The sequence below is a fragment of the Melopsittacus undulatus genome, chromosome 6 (genome assembly GCF_012275295.1).
Source record: "Melopsittacus undulatus isolate bMelUnd1 chromosome 6, bMelUnd1.mat.Z, whole genome shotgun sequence".
Classification (NCBI taxonomy): domain Eukaryota; kingdom Metazoa; phylum Chordata; class Aves; order Psittaciformes; family Psittaculidae; genus Melopsittacus; species Melopsittacus undulatus.
Window position 1 is genome coordinate 10,866,443 of NC_047532.1, and position 14,867 is coordinate 10,881,309.

General features: G+C 45.4%; 1 protein-coding gene across 4 annotated transcripts in view; it reads right to left on the bottom strand.

Annotated features, from left to right (window-relative positions):
- Positions 1 to 14,867, bottom strand: part of ROR1 (receptor tyrosine kinase like orphan receptor 1) — a 180,945-nt gene that overhangs the window by 31,058 nt on the left and 135,020 nt on the right. For all 4 annotated transcript variants that reach the window (XM_034064180.1, XM_034064179.1, XM_031050823.2 and 1 more), the window contains exon 4: positions 14,184 to 14,214. In XM_034064180.1, coding sequence (XP_033920071.1) covers positions 14,184 to 14,214 — 31 coding nt within the window. The remainder of the gene's footprint in view (positions 1 to 14,183; positions 14,215 to 14,867) is intronic.

Sequence of the window (14,867 nt, forward strand, 5' to 3'; positions counted from 1 at the left end):
ATTTAATTATCATATAAATTAAGCAAAATAGTTTCTATTCCAAAAGTAACTAAAGAAGACATTAGAGAGCACCTACTAAATACAAGACCTTCTTAAACACAGACAGGTTGAGACAGCTTGGATCCAAGAATTAGAAAAGACAATGTCTCCATGATCTCTTCACAACTGTTGACTTAACCGAGGGGCAGCCCTTGCACAGCTGCTACTCACACATGTCCTGGACAGACCCAAGTGACTCCATGTCTCCATCATCGAAGACAAAACAGTGTGAAGGTTGAAATGAAGCCCAAACAAAAGAGGATTTGAAGCAGTAACAGAGCTGGTGGCAATTCCCAGGAGGTTATGGAAAAGAGACCTCTCAGACCTGCCTTGGCGAAGTCAAGAGTTGGGTTGTAAAGATAACAATGTTTGTATATTTAGAGTCTTATAAAGGCATTTTTACAAGGACATGCAGTGATACGACAAGGGGGGACAGTTTTAAAGTGACAGAGGGGAGACTGAGCTGAGCTCTTAGGCAGAAGCTCTTCCCTGGGAGGGTGCTGAGGAGCTGGCACAGGGTGCCCAGAGGAGCTGTGGCTGCCCCATCCCTGGCAGTGTTCAAGGCACAGGGGCTTGGAGCAAGCTGCTCCAGTGGAAGGGGTCCCTGCGTGTGGCAGGGGTTGGGACTTTAAGGTCCATTCCAACACAAACCATGCTATGATTCTATGGCAGAAAGCATAGAATCTGACTTGACACAGCGTGAGCATGTTCCCAAGTTAAAGACAGACCAAGTCAACATGACACTTCTTTTTCTTTTTTCCAAGGATGTGCCCTAGTTAATTCAAACCCACAGGATTCAGAACATTACACACTTGAGAGAAGTACTACAGCCTGTGTATATGGAGGAATGCAATGGTCTCTTTGCACCTCCAAAACCTCCCAGTCTCCGAACTAGCTGTGAACCTTGAAAGGGGATCTGCTTGCTAAGTGCTCTTGGTGCTAATTGTGGCAAAAAGAATGTGCCCATTGATCTGGAGCAAAATCAGGACTGTGAGAAAATCTATTTATTTAATGTAAATTTACTGACACAAGAAATTTGCCTGGAAAACTATGGAAGGGGAACATTTGTGATTCATTTTTTGCTTAACACTGATCTTTGTTGGCTCAGGCATCAATAACAGCATCCAGCTAATAACAGGTCAGATGATAACTGCTTTCCTTCCCCACCAAGGTAACCACACATACTTTCTTGTTAACAAGATCAGTAAACTTGACACATTCTGAAATCAATGCTTAACTCCTTTTACAGTATTTGAAGTTGCCCAGGGTTATGGCTTTGAACTGCCAAGGCTAGTGTGTCATGTGTGGTTTTAATTATCAGGATAAATAATGTAACACCTTATAATGTTCTTCCTTGCACTCAATGATTTTGTGATGGAGTAACACAAATTGCCATTGAGTAGGTAACTGCACACAGGCGGGCTGCCCAACACTGTTATTTTCATAGGAAAACTCCTTCTGAAGGTTTTACACCCCACTGCAGCACTGAAAGCACCTCGGGTCAATGCAGATTCAGTCCCATTTTTCATGTTTTTACTAGACTGAACAAACACTTGCTCCAAGACTGAAACCGGTGGTTCTCCTACAGGCTGAGGAAGTCCAGAGTAAGGTCTGATGTTGAGATCAACGTGACTGACATGTCCTTGCAACAAGGAGCTGTGCTCAGGGTGAGAACTGTTCCCATCCAGCTTCTCATGAGCTTTCACAGCCCCTTCCTCATAGGGCTCTGGCTCACAGCACTCATTCTGGATGGTTATGTAGCTGCCAGTGGCACTGGGTGGCCCTTCTAAACTGCTGATTTTCAGGTGGCCACAGAATCCCAGGACTGTTTGTGTTGGAAGGGACCTTAAAGCTCCTCCAGCTCCAACCCTTGCCATGGGCAGGGACACCTTCCACTGGAGCAGTTTGCTCCAAGCCCCTGTGTCCAACCTGGCCTTGAACACTGCCAGGGATGGGGCAGCCACAGCTTCTCTGGGCACCCTGTGCCAGCGTCTCAGCACCCTCCCAGGGAAGAGCTTCTGCCTAAGAGCTCATCTCAGTCTCCCCTCTTCTGGCAGGTTCAAGCCATTCCCCTTGGCCTGTCCCTACAGGCCCTTGTCCCAAGCCCCTCTCCAGGTTTCTTTCCTGCAGCCCCTTTAGGCACTGGAGCTGCTCTCAGCTCTCCCCTTCAGGAGCCTTCTCTTGTCCAGGCTGCCCCAGCCCAGCTCTCTCAGCCTGGCTCCAGAGCAGAGCTGCTCCAGCCATCGCAGCAGCTCCATGGCCTCCTCTGGTCTTCACCAGAGGGACCCACGTGAGCATGGGGGCACCTGGAGCATGCCCGTACTCATTCTCCCCTGAGAGCAGAGGAGCTTGCTCCCAGCAGGCAGGGCAGGCCAGCCCAAGGGTAAGCATAAAACATTATTCATGCTGGAAGCAGAAATACTTCATAGTCACTTCACCACTTATGAAATCAGAATACATAAAAATGTGTGGGGGGTGATTAAAGAAGAGAATTTTGCAGCTGCCCAGCTCCTGTCTGGGACAGTGGTTTTGGGGAAAAGATGTGGACCATCACACAGCTCTGAATTCCTCCCCCTGGGATGTCTCATCAGGGGGAAAAAGCAAAGGCTCAGTGCTGAGTCCATGTGAAAGGCGAGGAGAAGCACAAACAGCCGTCGGGAAGGAGGGGCAGGAAGAAGGGGGTTACATATGGACAGAGCTGACTTTTTATGTGGGCAAAAGAGAGCCTGGAAGAGGAAACAAATGCATTGCAGAGAGGCCACAGGAGCTGCCTTTCCCCCTCCAAGTCCCCACGCTTTGTTTGGAGAACTGTAATTATTATTATTATTACCATTTTTTGTTCTCTTGAATAATTCCTACCACAAGCAACTGGAGCTTTCACTACTCTAACGTTCCAAATGTTTCATCTTAATCCATTTCCCAGCCCACTGGTAGTGAGGCTGGCAGCTAACAGCTACAACAGAAACCTGCTTGAAGCTGTGCCCAGAGCAGAGCCTCCACATGCCATTGCCATCTGATGGACCTCTGACAGATCCCTCCTCCGTTCCCCATCAGCACAAACTGCAAATAGCACAAGAGGATTTGTGTAAGGAAGATCAGCAACAGCTGGGCATGAAAAGCAAAGAACAAAATGAGAAGGAGATTGAGATTTGCCCACTGAGGTTTTACTAACCTGGTTAGTAAAGGTATGTTAGTACAACCACAGAAACATTATAGGCCTATAAACAGATTTCCCTTGTAATTAAAGGCGTTATGGCAGTGGAGAATCTCGTTGTACCTTGGAGATGACCTCAGACATCAACTGGTTCCTGAAATGTTTGACTCTTTCTTTATTTCCCCCCTTCCACTTGCCCAGCTCCCAGTGCTGTGCCAATGGCCAAAAGCCCAGGGAAGTGCTGTAACAAGATTTGGCCACCAAGATGAGCAGGGTTTGAAGTCCAACAAGACCATCCAATGCTTTTAAACAAGCTTGCTCCATGTGACAGAAGTTCAGTTTTCCCTTTCAGAAAATCATATTCTGATTCACCAGTTCAGGTTTCTGACTTCGTGACATTTAACTCATTCCATGACAGGTAGAAATCATTTTATACCACAGGTACATGACACAGGTTGTACAACCATTTCCCTTCTTTCCTCCTACATTTAAAGACCTTTCCACCCACATCAAAAGACGTTTCCACATACCTCCCCACAAGTAACACCTGTACACACCAGGCACTAGTGCTAATGGAGCAACGGCAAGAGAAGAGGAACTCAAGTAATGTGTTCTCCTGCAAGACCAAAGTCTTGCATTGACTGTAATGCTACCATAGGGAATACAAGGAGGCTGTTCCCCAGTCTTTGAGCTTTTTAGTGTGTTTTTGTTTTTCAGATAGACCAGCAGACCCCCAAAACAGGATCATAGAACCCCAGGTTGGAAGAGACCTCATCTGGTCCAACTTCTCTAAGCAAAGCATGACCTACACTAGATGCCCCAGCAGCTGAATCCTACAAGTGTGCAGTGTTGGGGAACCCACTGCTTCCCTGAGGAGATTATTCCATTGGCTGATTGTTCTCACTGTGAAAGACTTTCCTTTTTATCCAGTCAGAATCTCCCCAGCAGTAACTTGTGCCCATCACCCTTCATCTTTCCCATGTAACTCCTTGTAAAAAGGGAGTCTCTGCTTTCTCCATAGCCACCCTTTAGATACCGGAACAGTAAAAAGAACAGAAAGCTCCGAAAGCCTGAGACTGGGAGGGAGGAGACTCTGGCACTTGGGCTGCATCATAAAATACACCCCTCCTCCCCAAAACAACAGCACCCATCTCTATTTTAGCAGTTCTTCAATGAAGAGCCATTGAAGGAGGTAAATACATGCAAATAAAACAAGAGGCCAATAATCTCTAACGGAAGTTTTAAGATACCCTCTTGTCTGAGCATGACACAAACCAGGTCTAATCCTATGGCAATCAGAGACACTCTAAAATATGACTTTGTATTTGTCCTGTCTGAGGACAAGACACACATTCAGTGCAAGGCCTTTCCAAAACAAAGCGGCACACAGACAGGCTCTGTTGAGCCACTACTGTAACCTGACACAGAGCAGGAAGGGGAAATTCATTGTTACTGCAATATTGTCACAGCCTTCAGGCTCAAAGACATCCTTTTAAGCCGTTTAAAATGCCCTTAGGATTAAAGCAAAATGAGCTTTTTTTTCTGATGAAAATTGTCTGGGAGAGAAAACACCATCCTCTGAGAACTGGAATGTTGCATAGGAACACAGTGGTTTGGATTAAGTTGCTACTGCAATCCTTGACCAGCTCCAGAAGGAATTTTGGAATTGGCTTCCAAATAGTTGTTACCTGGAATGACCACATCAAACATGAGAAACCCAGGTCATACCTTTGCTCTAAAGCAGAGCCAGCATCATCCTCCTCTGGTCTTACATGCTGGGCTAGGGGCTACTCAACACTTGCTTTCTGAGACTAAAACCCTGATGGTCTCAGCTTCATTTCGACATGGAATAAAACCAAATACTGAAGGCTCAATATTTTAATCCAATCCAGCACTTTTTTCCCAACCATTCTCAATGTGGAGCTTCACAGCACAGTCCTGGGGTGGACTGAACTCCTACCCAGACAGCTCCTGCCAGGGAGTTCAGTGGGAAAAAGGCCTCTGTGTGACATTAAGTATATATAGCATTAATAGGAACAATACTTGGCAGGTCTGGCTATTTGGTTTAACTCACAAGACTCAGTTTATTATTAATCAGATGCAGATTGCCAACTGTGCACAACATTCAAAGAGTATCTCCATAACCACAATATCCCGCAGGCTGCAGGGGATGATCAGTGTAAGTAATGCAACTTCTCAGCCTTCCCTGATTGTATTTTTTCCTTTCTGTTGCCAAATTGAAGAAACTTCACAATTATCCTCTCTTTGGTCCCTTTAAAATCAGTCAGGAAAAGACACACACACAGAGACTCTCATTCAGGGTCAAATCATGAAATTACAGGGCTTCTTTAAGTGTTTCTATAAACTCTGAGAATTAGAGAAAGGAAAATCTATGCTCTGTCTGTACTTCCTGTATCAGCCCCTTCACAGGGTTCCTGTGTGGGATTTGAAATGTTCCTAGATCCACTGTGTTAAAAAGTGACAGTGCAGTGCAGTGTTAAAAGCATCTATCAAACGTGGCCAAACAAGTTCAGTGCAACTAATACAGCAAGGTTAAATTAACATCCTAAAAGCAATACAGAGAATGCCATGAAGCTGCTGCGAAGGCTGGAGCAGCTCTGCTCTGGAGCCAGGCTGAGAGAGCTGGGCTGGGGCAGCCTGGACAAGAGAAGGCTCCTGAAGGGGAGACTTGAGAGCAGCTCCAGTTTCTAAAGGGGCTGCAGGAAAGAAACCTGGAGAGGGGCTTGGGACAAGGGCCTGTAGGGACAGGCCAAGGGGAATGGCTTGAACCTGCCAGAACAGGGGAGACTGAGCTGAGCTCTTAGGCAGAAGCTCTTCCCTGTGAGGGTGCTGAGGCGCTGGCACAGGGTGCCCAGAGAAGCTGTGGCTGCCCCATCCCTGGCAGTGTTCAAGGCCAGGTTGGACACAGGGGCTTGGAGCAAGCTGCTCCAGTGGAAGGCGTCCCTGCCCGTGGCAGGGGTTGGAGCTGGATGAGCTCTAACCTCCCTTTCAACCCAAACCATTCTGTGATTGTATGATTCTATGAAAAAGCATCTAAATGTAAAAAACCACAAGGGCTGATCCTGTACTTCCAAAACCCTGAAAGCTGAGCACTTCCTAAGCAAGTAAAAGGAATTTTGTATTTTCACCTTCACTTTCACCATGGGTGGTAATACATGGATAACCCACCTGACTATGCAACTGGCTTTATTAAAACCTCTTAGAAATAAAAGTCCAAATACTCTTCAGACACTGACTGCAGCATTCCACAAAGGCCATTTCTACACCAGACATTTATGTGCATATGTAGTTGCTATGGGTGACCCTGCACAGAATGAAAACAAACCCAGTTCTTAAGAGCTGGGTTTGTCTTTCCCTTTGTACAATAAAATGCTCCCCAGTTCCAGATCACAATGTAACTTTACTCTCTTCTTCTCCCTCCCCACTTATAAGATGCTGACATCAGTGTAATTGCTTTGTTTCCAGGAATACAGCTACATGTCCACATTGTGTCATACCTTTCCTTCGTGCCCCATGAGGGCAGAAGAGGTTTCTGTTTGCACTACAGGCAAATAAGAGTGCAACACTTCAGCTATACTTCATGAAAACACTTACCTGATATGCTTTCAAAAGGGAAAAGCATTTTCTAAGGTCTATCCTTCTCCGAACAGGCCAGTTTTGCTCCTGTAGATTTGGCACAATATACAACTTACCCCATTCTGTGGCAAAGAACTCTGATTTCTGCTGCATTACTCACCTGAAAACCAGAGAACAATGTACAGCCACAGCAAAGAACACTAATCCAGTGGCACAGGTTTTGGTCACTGCATTATTGTGGCCTCTGGAGACAGAGCTCAGTTCTGTTTCATTACAGGCTGCACATGCATAGCTCGGGCAAACCACGCCAGGTTGTCAAACCCAGACAAGTGTGACTTCAGCTGCATCTGAAGTAACACAAACAGCTGCAGTTAAGGCAGCAGAAACCCACCTTTAATCTTACTCTGGACTCAATTTCCCATATGTGGCCAGGGAGATAAGAGGAGGTAAAGAGGCAAAGGATGCTGGGGTTCTCAGCTAATGTGTATATTTAGCTATGTAAGTATCCTGAGTAGATAAAACACATTAGAAAACTCTCTGTAGCCAATTCATTCAATAGAAGACACAAATAGGGCATTTTAATTTCTGTACTACATTTACCCAGAGGTTTTCATTTGGTTTTGCTTGCTCAGGGAAGTCCAAGAGCATGCTCCCTCCTCAACCATACACAGTCAGCAGTCACCTTATTGTCTGTGATGTTCCAGGAACGTCACAAGGAAAACCACAGCAGAATAATCAGTACAAAGGACAAGGTGAGACAGTGGCAGAACAGATTGCGTGTGCAGCAGATCAAAGACCCAGTGAAGAGGACAAGCCCAGCTCTCCCTGGAAACATTTCAATCCCAAGACTGGCATGCTCACAGCAGATAATCTGCCTCTCGGAGCCTGGCAAAACTAAGGGAGTATTATTTTCACTCGAATGAAGTAATGCGACAGAACATAACATGGTTTCTGTCAGCATCAGCCACTCAGACTTCATCTTCATGCTGCAGGAGTTTTTTGCACAAATGTATTTATATTGGCCTCCACACAGAATGTCCCACTTTGAGTTGTGTCTCAGATCCTATATGTTGTATGGACAAGCCGTTGCACCAGCACTCATGGGACTCGCACGCAGTCCTCATTCAGAATTTCCTCCATCACTAAGCAAAAGGGATGGAGTTTCTGTGACAGCCACAAAACACATTACAGGATTGGAAATCAATACACCTCCTTTATCAAGATGCTGGGGGCAAAGCGTGGTACCCAGCCTGGGTGCAGGAGCCCTGGGGTGCTGTGGTGGGTCACAGGATGCTGCTGGAGTGGTTCTCCAGTGAATCCACTCCTGTCTCTTTATTAGTGCTTCTTCTTCTGTAAAATTTAGCTTCTATGGCCAAAAGGGGGAAAGTTTCCCTGTTACTCTTTGAAATCCACAACTGAACACACAGTTGGCCAAGTCTCACCTGGATGGTGGCCAGTGGTTGTGCGTTTCCTCATTGAAGGAACCACGCTGACGTCCAGCCACACAGAGGCACTGTATAAAAGATCTGTTCTACTAAAAAACCCAAATGTGTTTAACTAAAAAACCCAAAAAACTCTAAATCACTGAAAAAGAGGATGGGAGACTCCGGTGGGGTTTGTGGTTTCATAATAGCCTCGCAAACCCCATTTGATCTTATGAATCAAATGCCCCTTAAATTACAGCCCTCCCCTCTCTTCTTCTTTTTCTCTCCTCTCCTCATTCCTGGTGGTTAAATAAAGAACAAAACAATGTCATATTTAGGTAATATATATAGAAAAGACTCTGTTAAGAATAAAAGAACTGCTCAAGAGCAATACTGACACAAGAACTGTATATACTTTACTCAGGAGGTGCCAGTCTGTGGTATACGCATCCAGCCTGATTTACATCCATGCCATTGTCTCTGGTACACAGTAACCCCTGCACATCCAGGAGCAGTAATATTGATGAGCTATTCATTTTTCTCCCCTAAATCCAGAACACCATGTCCTATGAACATACAGAATACTTCCAAGACATGCCGGGCTGTTCTTCTGATGCTTCCACTGGACCATGTGAAATGGCACTGCTCTTTTCTTTACTGCTATAGCTCTTATGGCAGTTTTCAAACAGAGAGCAAGCGTGCTCCCCCTCCTCTCATTTCCTAGAATCCCAGACTAGTTTGGGTTGGAAGGGAGCCTAAAGCTCATCCAGCTCCAACCCCTGCCACGGGCAGGGACACCTTCCACTGGAGCAGGTTGCTCCAAAACCCTGTGTCCAACCTGGCCTTGAACACTGCCAGGGATGGGGCAGCCACAGCTTCTCTGGGCACCCTGTGCCAGTGCCTCAGCACCCTCACACTAAAGAACTTCCTTACATCCAACCTAAATCTCTCCTGGTTAAACTTGAACCCATTTCCCCTTGTCCTACCACTACAGTCCCTTTTCAGTCACTTGCACCCACCCTGGAGTGGGTGAAGTCCAGGGCAAGCACAGGGCAAGTAGAAAAAATCACACAGAATGGGAAAAAAAGGACAATAACAATGGAGAAGATGGGGCACACAACCATTTCCCAGGCCAAAATATCCCTATTGTTATAATAAATTCTCTCATCTCCAGGAATCTGCTGTGCTCTGACCTCAGCCCCTTCTGATTCCGATCTCTGTGGCAACGACAGAGACCTGAGGTTAAGATACACATTTCTACATCCTTAAAGGGCCAAACCTTGCCATGGATGATGGATAAAAACTGAGTTTCAAAGTGATGTGAAGCATGGGATCTTCAAAAACAATGTTAAAGTTCTGTTTTTTCAGGGAACTTTCAGAAGCAATGGCTACAGTGGTTCATATATATGTGTATAATATATGGACACACAAAGAAATACGCACTGCACAACCATACACTGACATATGAGTTAACTGCAAAATGCTCCCTTTGATCTTCCTGAAGTTATTCAATTTGAGCTTGCCTTCATAAATTCCAAGGAAAAAAGAAGGGGCCACATTGGCCGATGGCAGCCTCTTACACCAAGAGCCCACAGGACCTGACTTATCTGCCACAGGAGCTGCCTCCAGACTCCTGCTGTTGCGGAGGTGCCCTTGACACCATCCACTTCATGGAAACTATTCCCGAGAGCCGGAGCTGGTGTGGCCGCCCAGCTCCTGGGCACACATCCGGAGTGCAGGACACAGGCATTCTCACTCTCCCCACAGCTCCCTGAGCTGCTTGTAGCTGGGGCTGTATCTGAAGCACCTTCTGGCAACCCAACAGATAAAACAATGATTTATTTATAAAGCAGGAGCGTGTTGGGGGGTTCTTTGAAACCAAAGAAGCTTCTTCAAGCTCTGTCAGGGAGGCAGAGCACCAGAGCACCGTAATGGAATGTAACTCCAGGGCCTGGCAGATAAGGACTTTAAAGCTGACCTTTGCCAAACAGAGGAGAGTGAAAGGAAGGACGTTGAGGTCAGCCTGTTCCTGACACTGCAGCAGTACCTGTGGGTTCTTGGTCTCCTTATGCACCGTGGTGGTGTGTTTCTGCTGGAGTTTCTTTTCTTCGCATCACACTGATTGGCAAATCAGGCTTTTGGCTCTAGCTAATTCTAGCACTGCTTAAAGAAAGCAGAGAGAATAAGGATACAACACACGTGAGTTCTTATGTTAGCCAGCACTGCCTGTCTGCTTTTACAGAAGTCATCCAGTTAACCTTTTCACTCTTTCAGCTACAGTTGGCCCATCTATTTTCCTGCCATCACATCAGGGCAGAACTCGGCGCCTATAAATTATGCAACGGAAAAGTGCTGAGCATATGGAGTTTTTTAAACACATGATCCTCAAATACAACCCTGAAAGGAACAGAACCTTCCACTCATGGGAGATTGATACAGACAACATGGGAAAAGCACGCCCACTGCACAAGGCTGCTGCTTGCCACTGAGATTGCCTTACATCGGGGAAGAAATTCATGCTGATAAGGCAAAAACATTATCCAAGTGTGACCTTTCATTTACACAACATCCTTCAAAGTGCTTCTTCCACTTTTAGCATTCATTTAAACACTGTAAAATACTATGTGATGTCCCTGTAATGATGCATGGTGAGTGTCATAGAATCATAGAATGGTTTGGGTTGGAGAGGACCTTAAGATTTCACCTCCAGCTCCAACCCCCCTGCCATGGGCAGGGAAACCTCACACTAAACCAGCTCACCCAAGGCTCTGTCCAACCTGGCCTTGAACACTGCCAGGGATGGAGCATTCACAACCTCCCTGGGCAACCCATTCCAGTGCCTCAGCACCCTCACAGGAAAGAATTTCTTCCTTATATCCAATCTAAACCTCTGCTGTTTAAGTTTCAACCCATTACCCCTTGTCCTATCACTACAGTCCCTAATGAAGAGTCCCTCACCAGCATCCCTATAGGCCCCCTTCAGATACTGGAAGGCTGCTCTGAGGTCTCCACACAGCCTTCTCTTCCATTTGCTCAGAGCAACACCAGTGTCAGTCAGCACAGTGAAGTAAGAGAGACACAGATTCCCATCAAAAACTGATTTTGTGGAACCAAAACGAGCTGAACCCATGGATCCACAGCAACTTTGGCCAAAGCACCAGGAGCAATGCCTTAATTTTGAACACACGGCAGGAAGGTATTTTATGACCCAGCTTCCAAGACCATTCCTGAAGAAAATGTTTCCCTATAGGGCTCCCATGAGTCTTAAATGCTGGCAAGAGAGGTCGACCATGGGGTGCATCTATTACCCTGGAACTTGAAAACTGACACTGGCACACATAGAGCTGGCTTTCATAAACAAAAGCAGGTATTTCTCATGACTACCTAGCTCATCTAATAGCAATGAGGAGTCCTACAATGGCACCAAGACTATGAAACAACATAACAGTCTGGGGGCTGATGTAGTTGAAGGGTCTCATAGGGAGCAGGCTTCAAGTGCTCTCTGTATTTGAAGCAATTTGCAATCAAAATACCAAAAAATTGTTTTAATCTCTAGCATAACTTAAATAAATCTGTTTGTCAGGCAGTTTTGTTTGCTGGGGAGTACAGAAACATAGAACCCCAGACGGGTTTGTGTTGGAAGGGACCTTAAAGCTCATCCAGCTCCAACCCCTGCCATGGGCAGGGACCCCTTCCACTGGAGCAGCTTGCTCCAAGCCCCTGTGTCCAACCTGGCCTTGAACACTGCCAGGGATGGGGCAGCCACAGCTTCTCTGGGATAAATGCACCACTGCTGTTTCTAGACTACAGTCCTTCAAATGCTCTTTTGTGACACCTGTGTAATGCAGATTTAAGATGACATAAACTGACCTTTGTTTTACTCTCATTTAGCATGAGTTCCAAGTTGATAATTTCTTTGTCACAAGCCCCTTCCTGATTCTCTTATTTCATAGATTAAATCTGGTTTTCTACAGGAATGTAAATGTTCTCCATTCAGTGAAACAGGGATCGCTCTGCACGTTTCCCTGGATGTTTCTCTCCAATGTTTAACATAATGTGACCTCTCACTAGGCAGAGCCCACAACCTCCCAGGGTAATGAAGTGTGATCAAATGTCTTTTATGGCTATAAAATCATAAGGCACAATTATAAAGTCAAGTATGAAAGAGGATGTCTCACTTTCTTTTCAACTTTCCACATTCTTCATGTTTGCACACACATACCTCAATGCTGAAAACAAAATGCAAACCTTGGATGAAATTACCTTAAAGCCAACTTAATGTCTGATACGGTGCATACAGAAAACCGTGACTATTCCCTGGATATATGGGGTTTACACTCAGAATAAGATATGGCCATGGTAAGCTAGAAGAAGGGTGCTTAGCTTAAGCAGAGTGCAATACATCTGAACTAGCACTTGTGATACTGGTTTGTTCCTTCCTCATGGTCTGAATGATGCTGTGTAGACATCACCTTAGAGCTCAACGCAACACTCACTGAAGCAGAGGGACCATCTGTTGCTATTGCTCCACAACTGGTGAAGCTTTTATCCAGTTAACTGTGGTTTTCCTTTTGCAGGGGGGCAAAAACCTCTCAAACCCTGCCAGAAAGAAAAATGGGAAGAAGGTTCCCAAACCCATTTTGTTTTAAACAAGTGAGGCAATCCTGAGTGGCCTTGGCAGGGAAATTCCAACACAGTTCTCTGTTGTCTGTGCTCACACTGCTCTCTTGTGAGTTTCTGATCACCAAGGATGTGTTACTTAACCTTGCAACTTATAGAACCCCAAACTAGGTGGAAGTAGACACTAAATACACCTCTCCTCATTAAGTCTCCAAACTCCTATAGAGCACAACAGCCCCCATGTCCCTCAGCACCATGAAGCTTTCCTCCCCAGAGCACCCCAATCACAAAATTGAGCTGAAGTCCATGGAAAGAGCTCCCCTCTCAAAACAAACTCAGTCACTTCACATCAGGTACCTTCAAAAAGGAAGACAAACACATTTTATGATGTTCCATTAGAGGGCATCCTAGCATGTCCTTTTGTGGTCAGATGCTTCCCTACTTCATATGCTCTGCAATACTTTGTGAATGATCTTCTATAGGGGCAGTCAGGAACCTGCACATCTCCAAGCTTTTGCACTTTTTGTTAACTGTATTAATAGTTCCATTTTAGGTTTTACTTGGCACTGTGCTTCTAAGAGGGCAGTTTCCCTCAGCAGGAGAGACAAGCTTTCAGTATTGTTCCATACATTTAAGACATAAATAAGCTGGATGCACCATCGCAAAAATCAATTCAACCATCAGAAGTGTTGAAGATCACACTTGAAACGATAAGAGACTACATAAGGTGAGCAAATTTGATCATGTATCTTGAAACTAGAGGGGAAGATAAACCTATCTTCTCAAAAGCTACTGAAGACAGAACCTCCACTGCCAAAATACAACCACATGGCAAGTGCTCACACCCAGCAGCATGGATCCAACAGGAGGAACCAAACCCATGCTCCAGGACACTTAAAATTCAGCTTTAGGACAGTTTACTGATACAGGTACAGATAGATACATATACAGTTTACAACCATCAGTCCCCTTCAAATCAGTAAGAAGCCCCTAGGTAGTAAAATCTACTTATAGTGATAAATATCTTCCACACTGGGCCATGACATGTATGAAGATCAGTTCCTACTGATACTTGTTAGGTACACTGAAATCAATTCAAAGACTGAAGGCACCAGGGGATCTAAAGGTAATAATAGTGGAAATTAAGAAGTCTAGGTTAAGAAATAGGAGTTGACATGATAACATGAAAATGGATCTGCGAGACAGATAATTCAGTTATAATAAATTACCATCCTATCTGACTTAGAGCGGAATGTAAAAGTGCTCCCATCACACAAAATGACAAATGAACTCCTGACTGCTGAAATGCAAGATTAATGAATCGACATAACAGACATGAAACAACTTACGATGATCCTGGACTTGCTGTTGGCGGGGGACCTGGAAAAGTGACAGAAGAAAAACAGTGTGATGAGTTATGGTGAGGGAGCAAGCAGGAAGCTTTTGAAAACCTTTTAAAAGATAAAAGGAACAGTCTGTCATGTTGGATGTGGTTTATGTAGTTTAACAGACAAGTCGCAGTTTGTTAGCGCCAAAGACAAGACCTTATCCTGTAACAGTGACTGTCTGCAAAGCAGCATAGACAGGACAATAGACAGGTGAGGCACCCTGCTTTCAACAGTCCATCACTGAAAAGGTTACAGCAATCCACAGGAGGCTTGTACAAAAGCATGTAAGGAGAAAACAGCACCATTTCCCCAATCAGTCTTCATTATTTATCAGGAAATTAATCCCAAGCCTGATTCAAATGCACTGATTGAATTTGCTCTGACCTCAGCAGGCTTTGGCAGAGGGGGTTAATCACAGAGTCAATCAGACTGGTTTGTGTTGGAAGGGACCTTAAAGACCATCCAGCTCCAACCCCTGCTACGGGCAGGGACCCCTTCCACTGCAGCAGCTTGCTCCAAGCCCCTGTGTCCAACCTGGCCTTGAACACTGCCAGGGATGGGGCAGCCACAGCTTCTCTGGGCACCCTGTGCCAGTGCCTCAGCACCCTCCCAGGGAAGAGCTTCTGCCTAAGAGCTCAGCTCAGT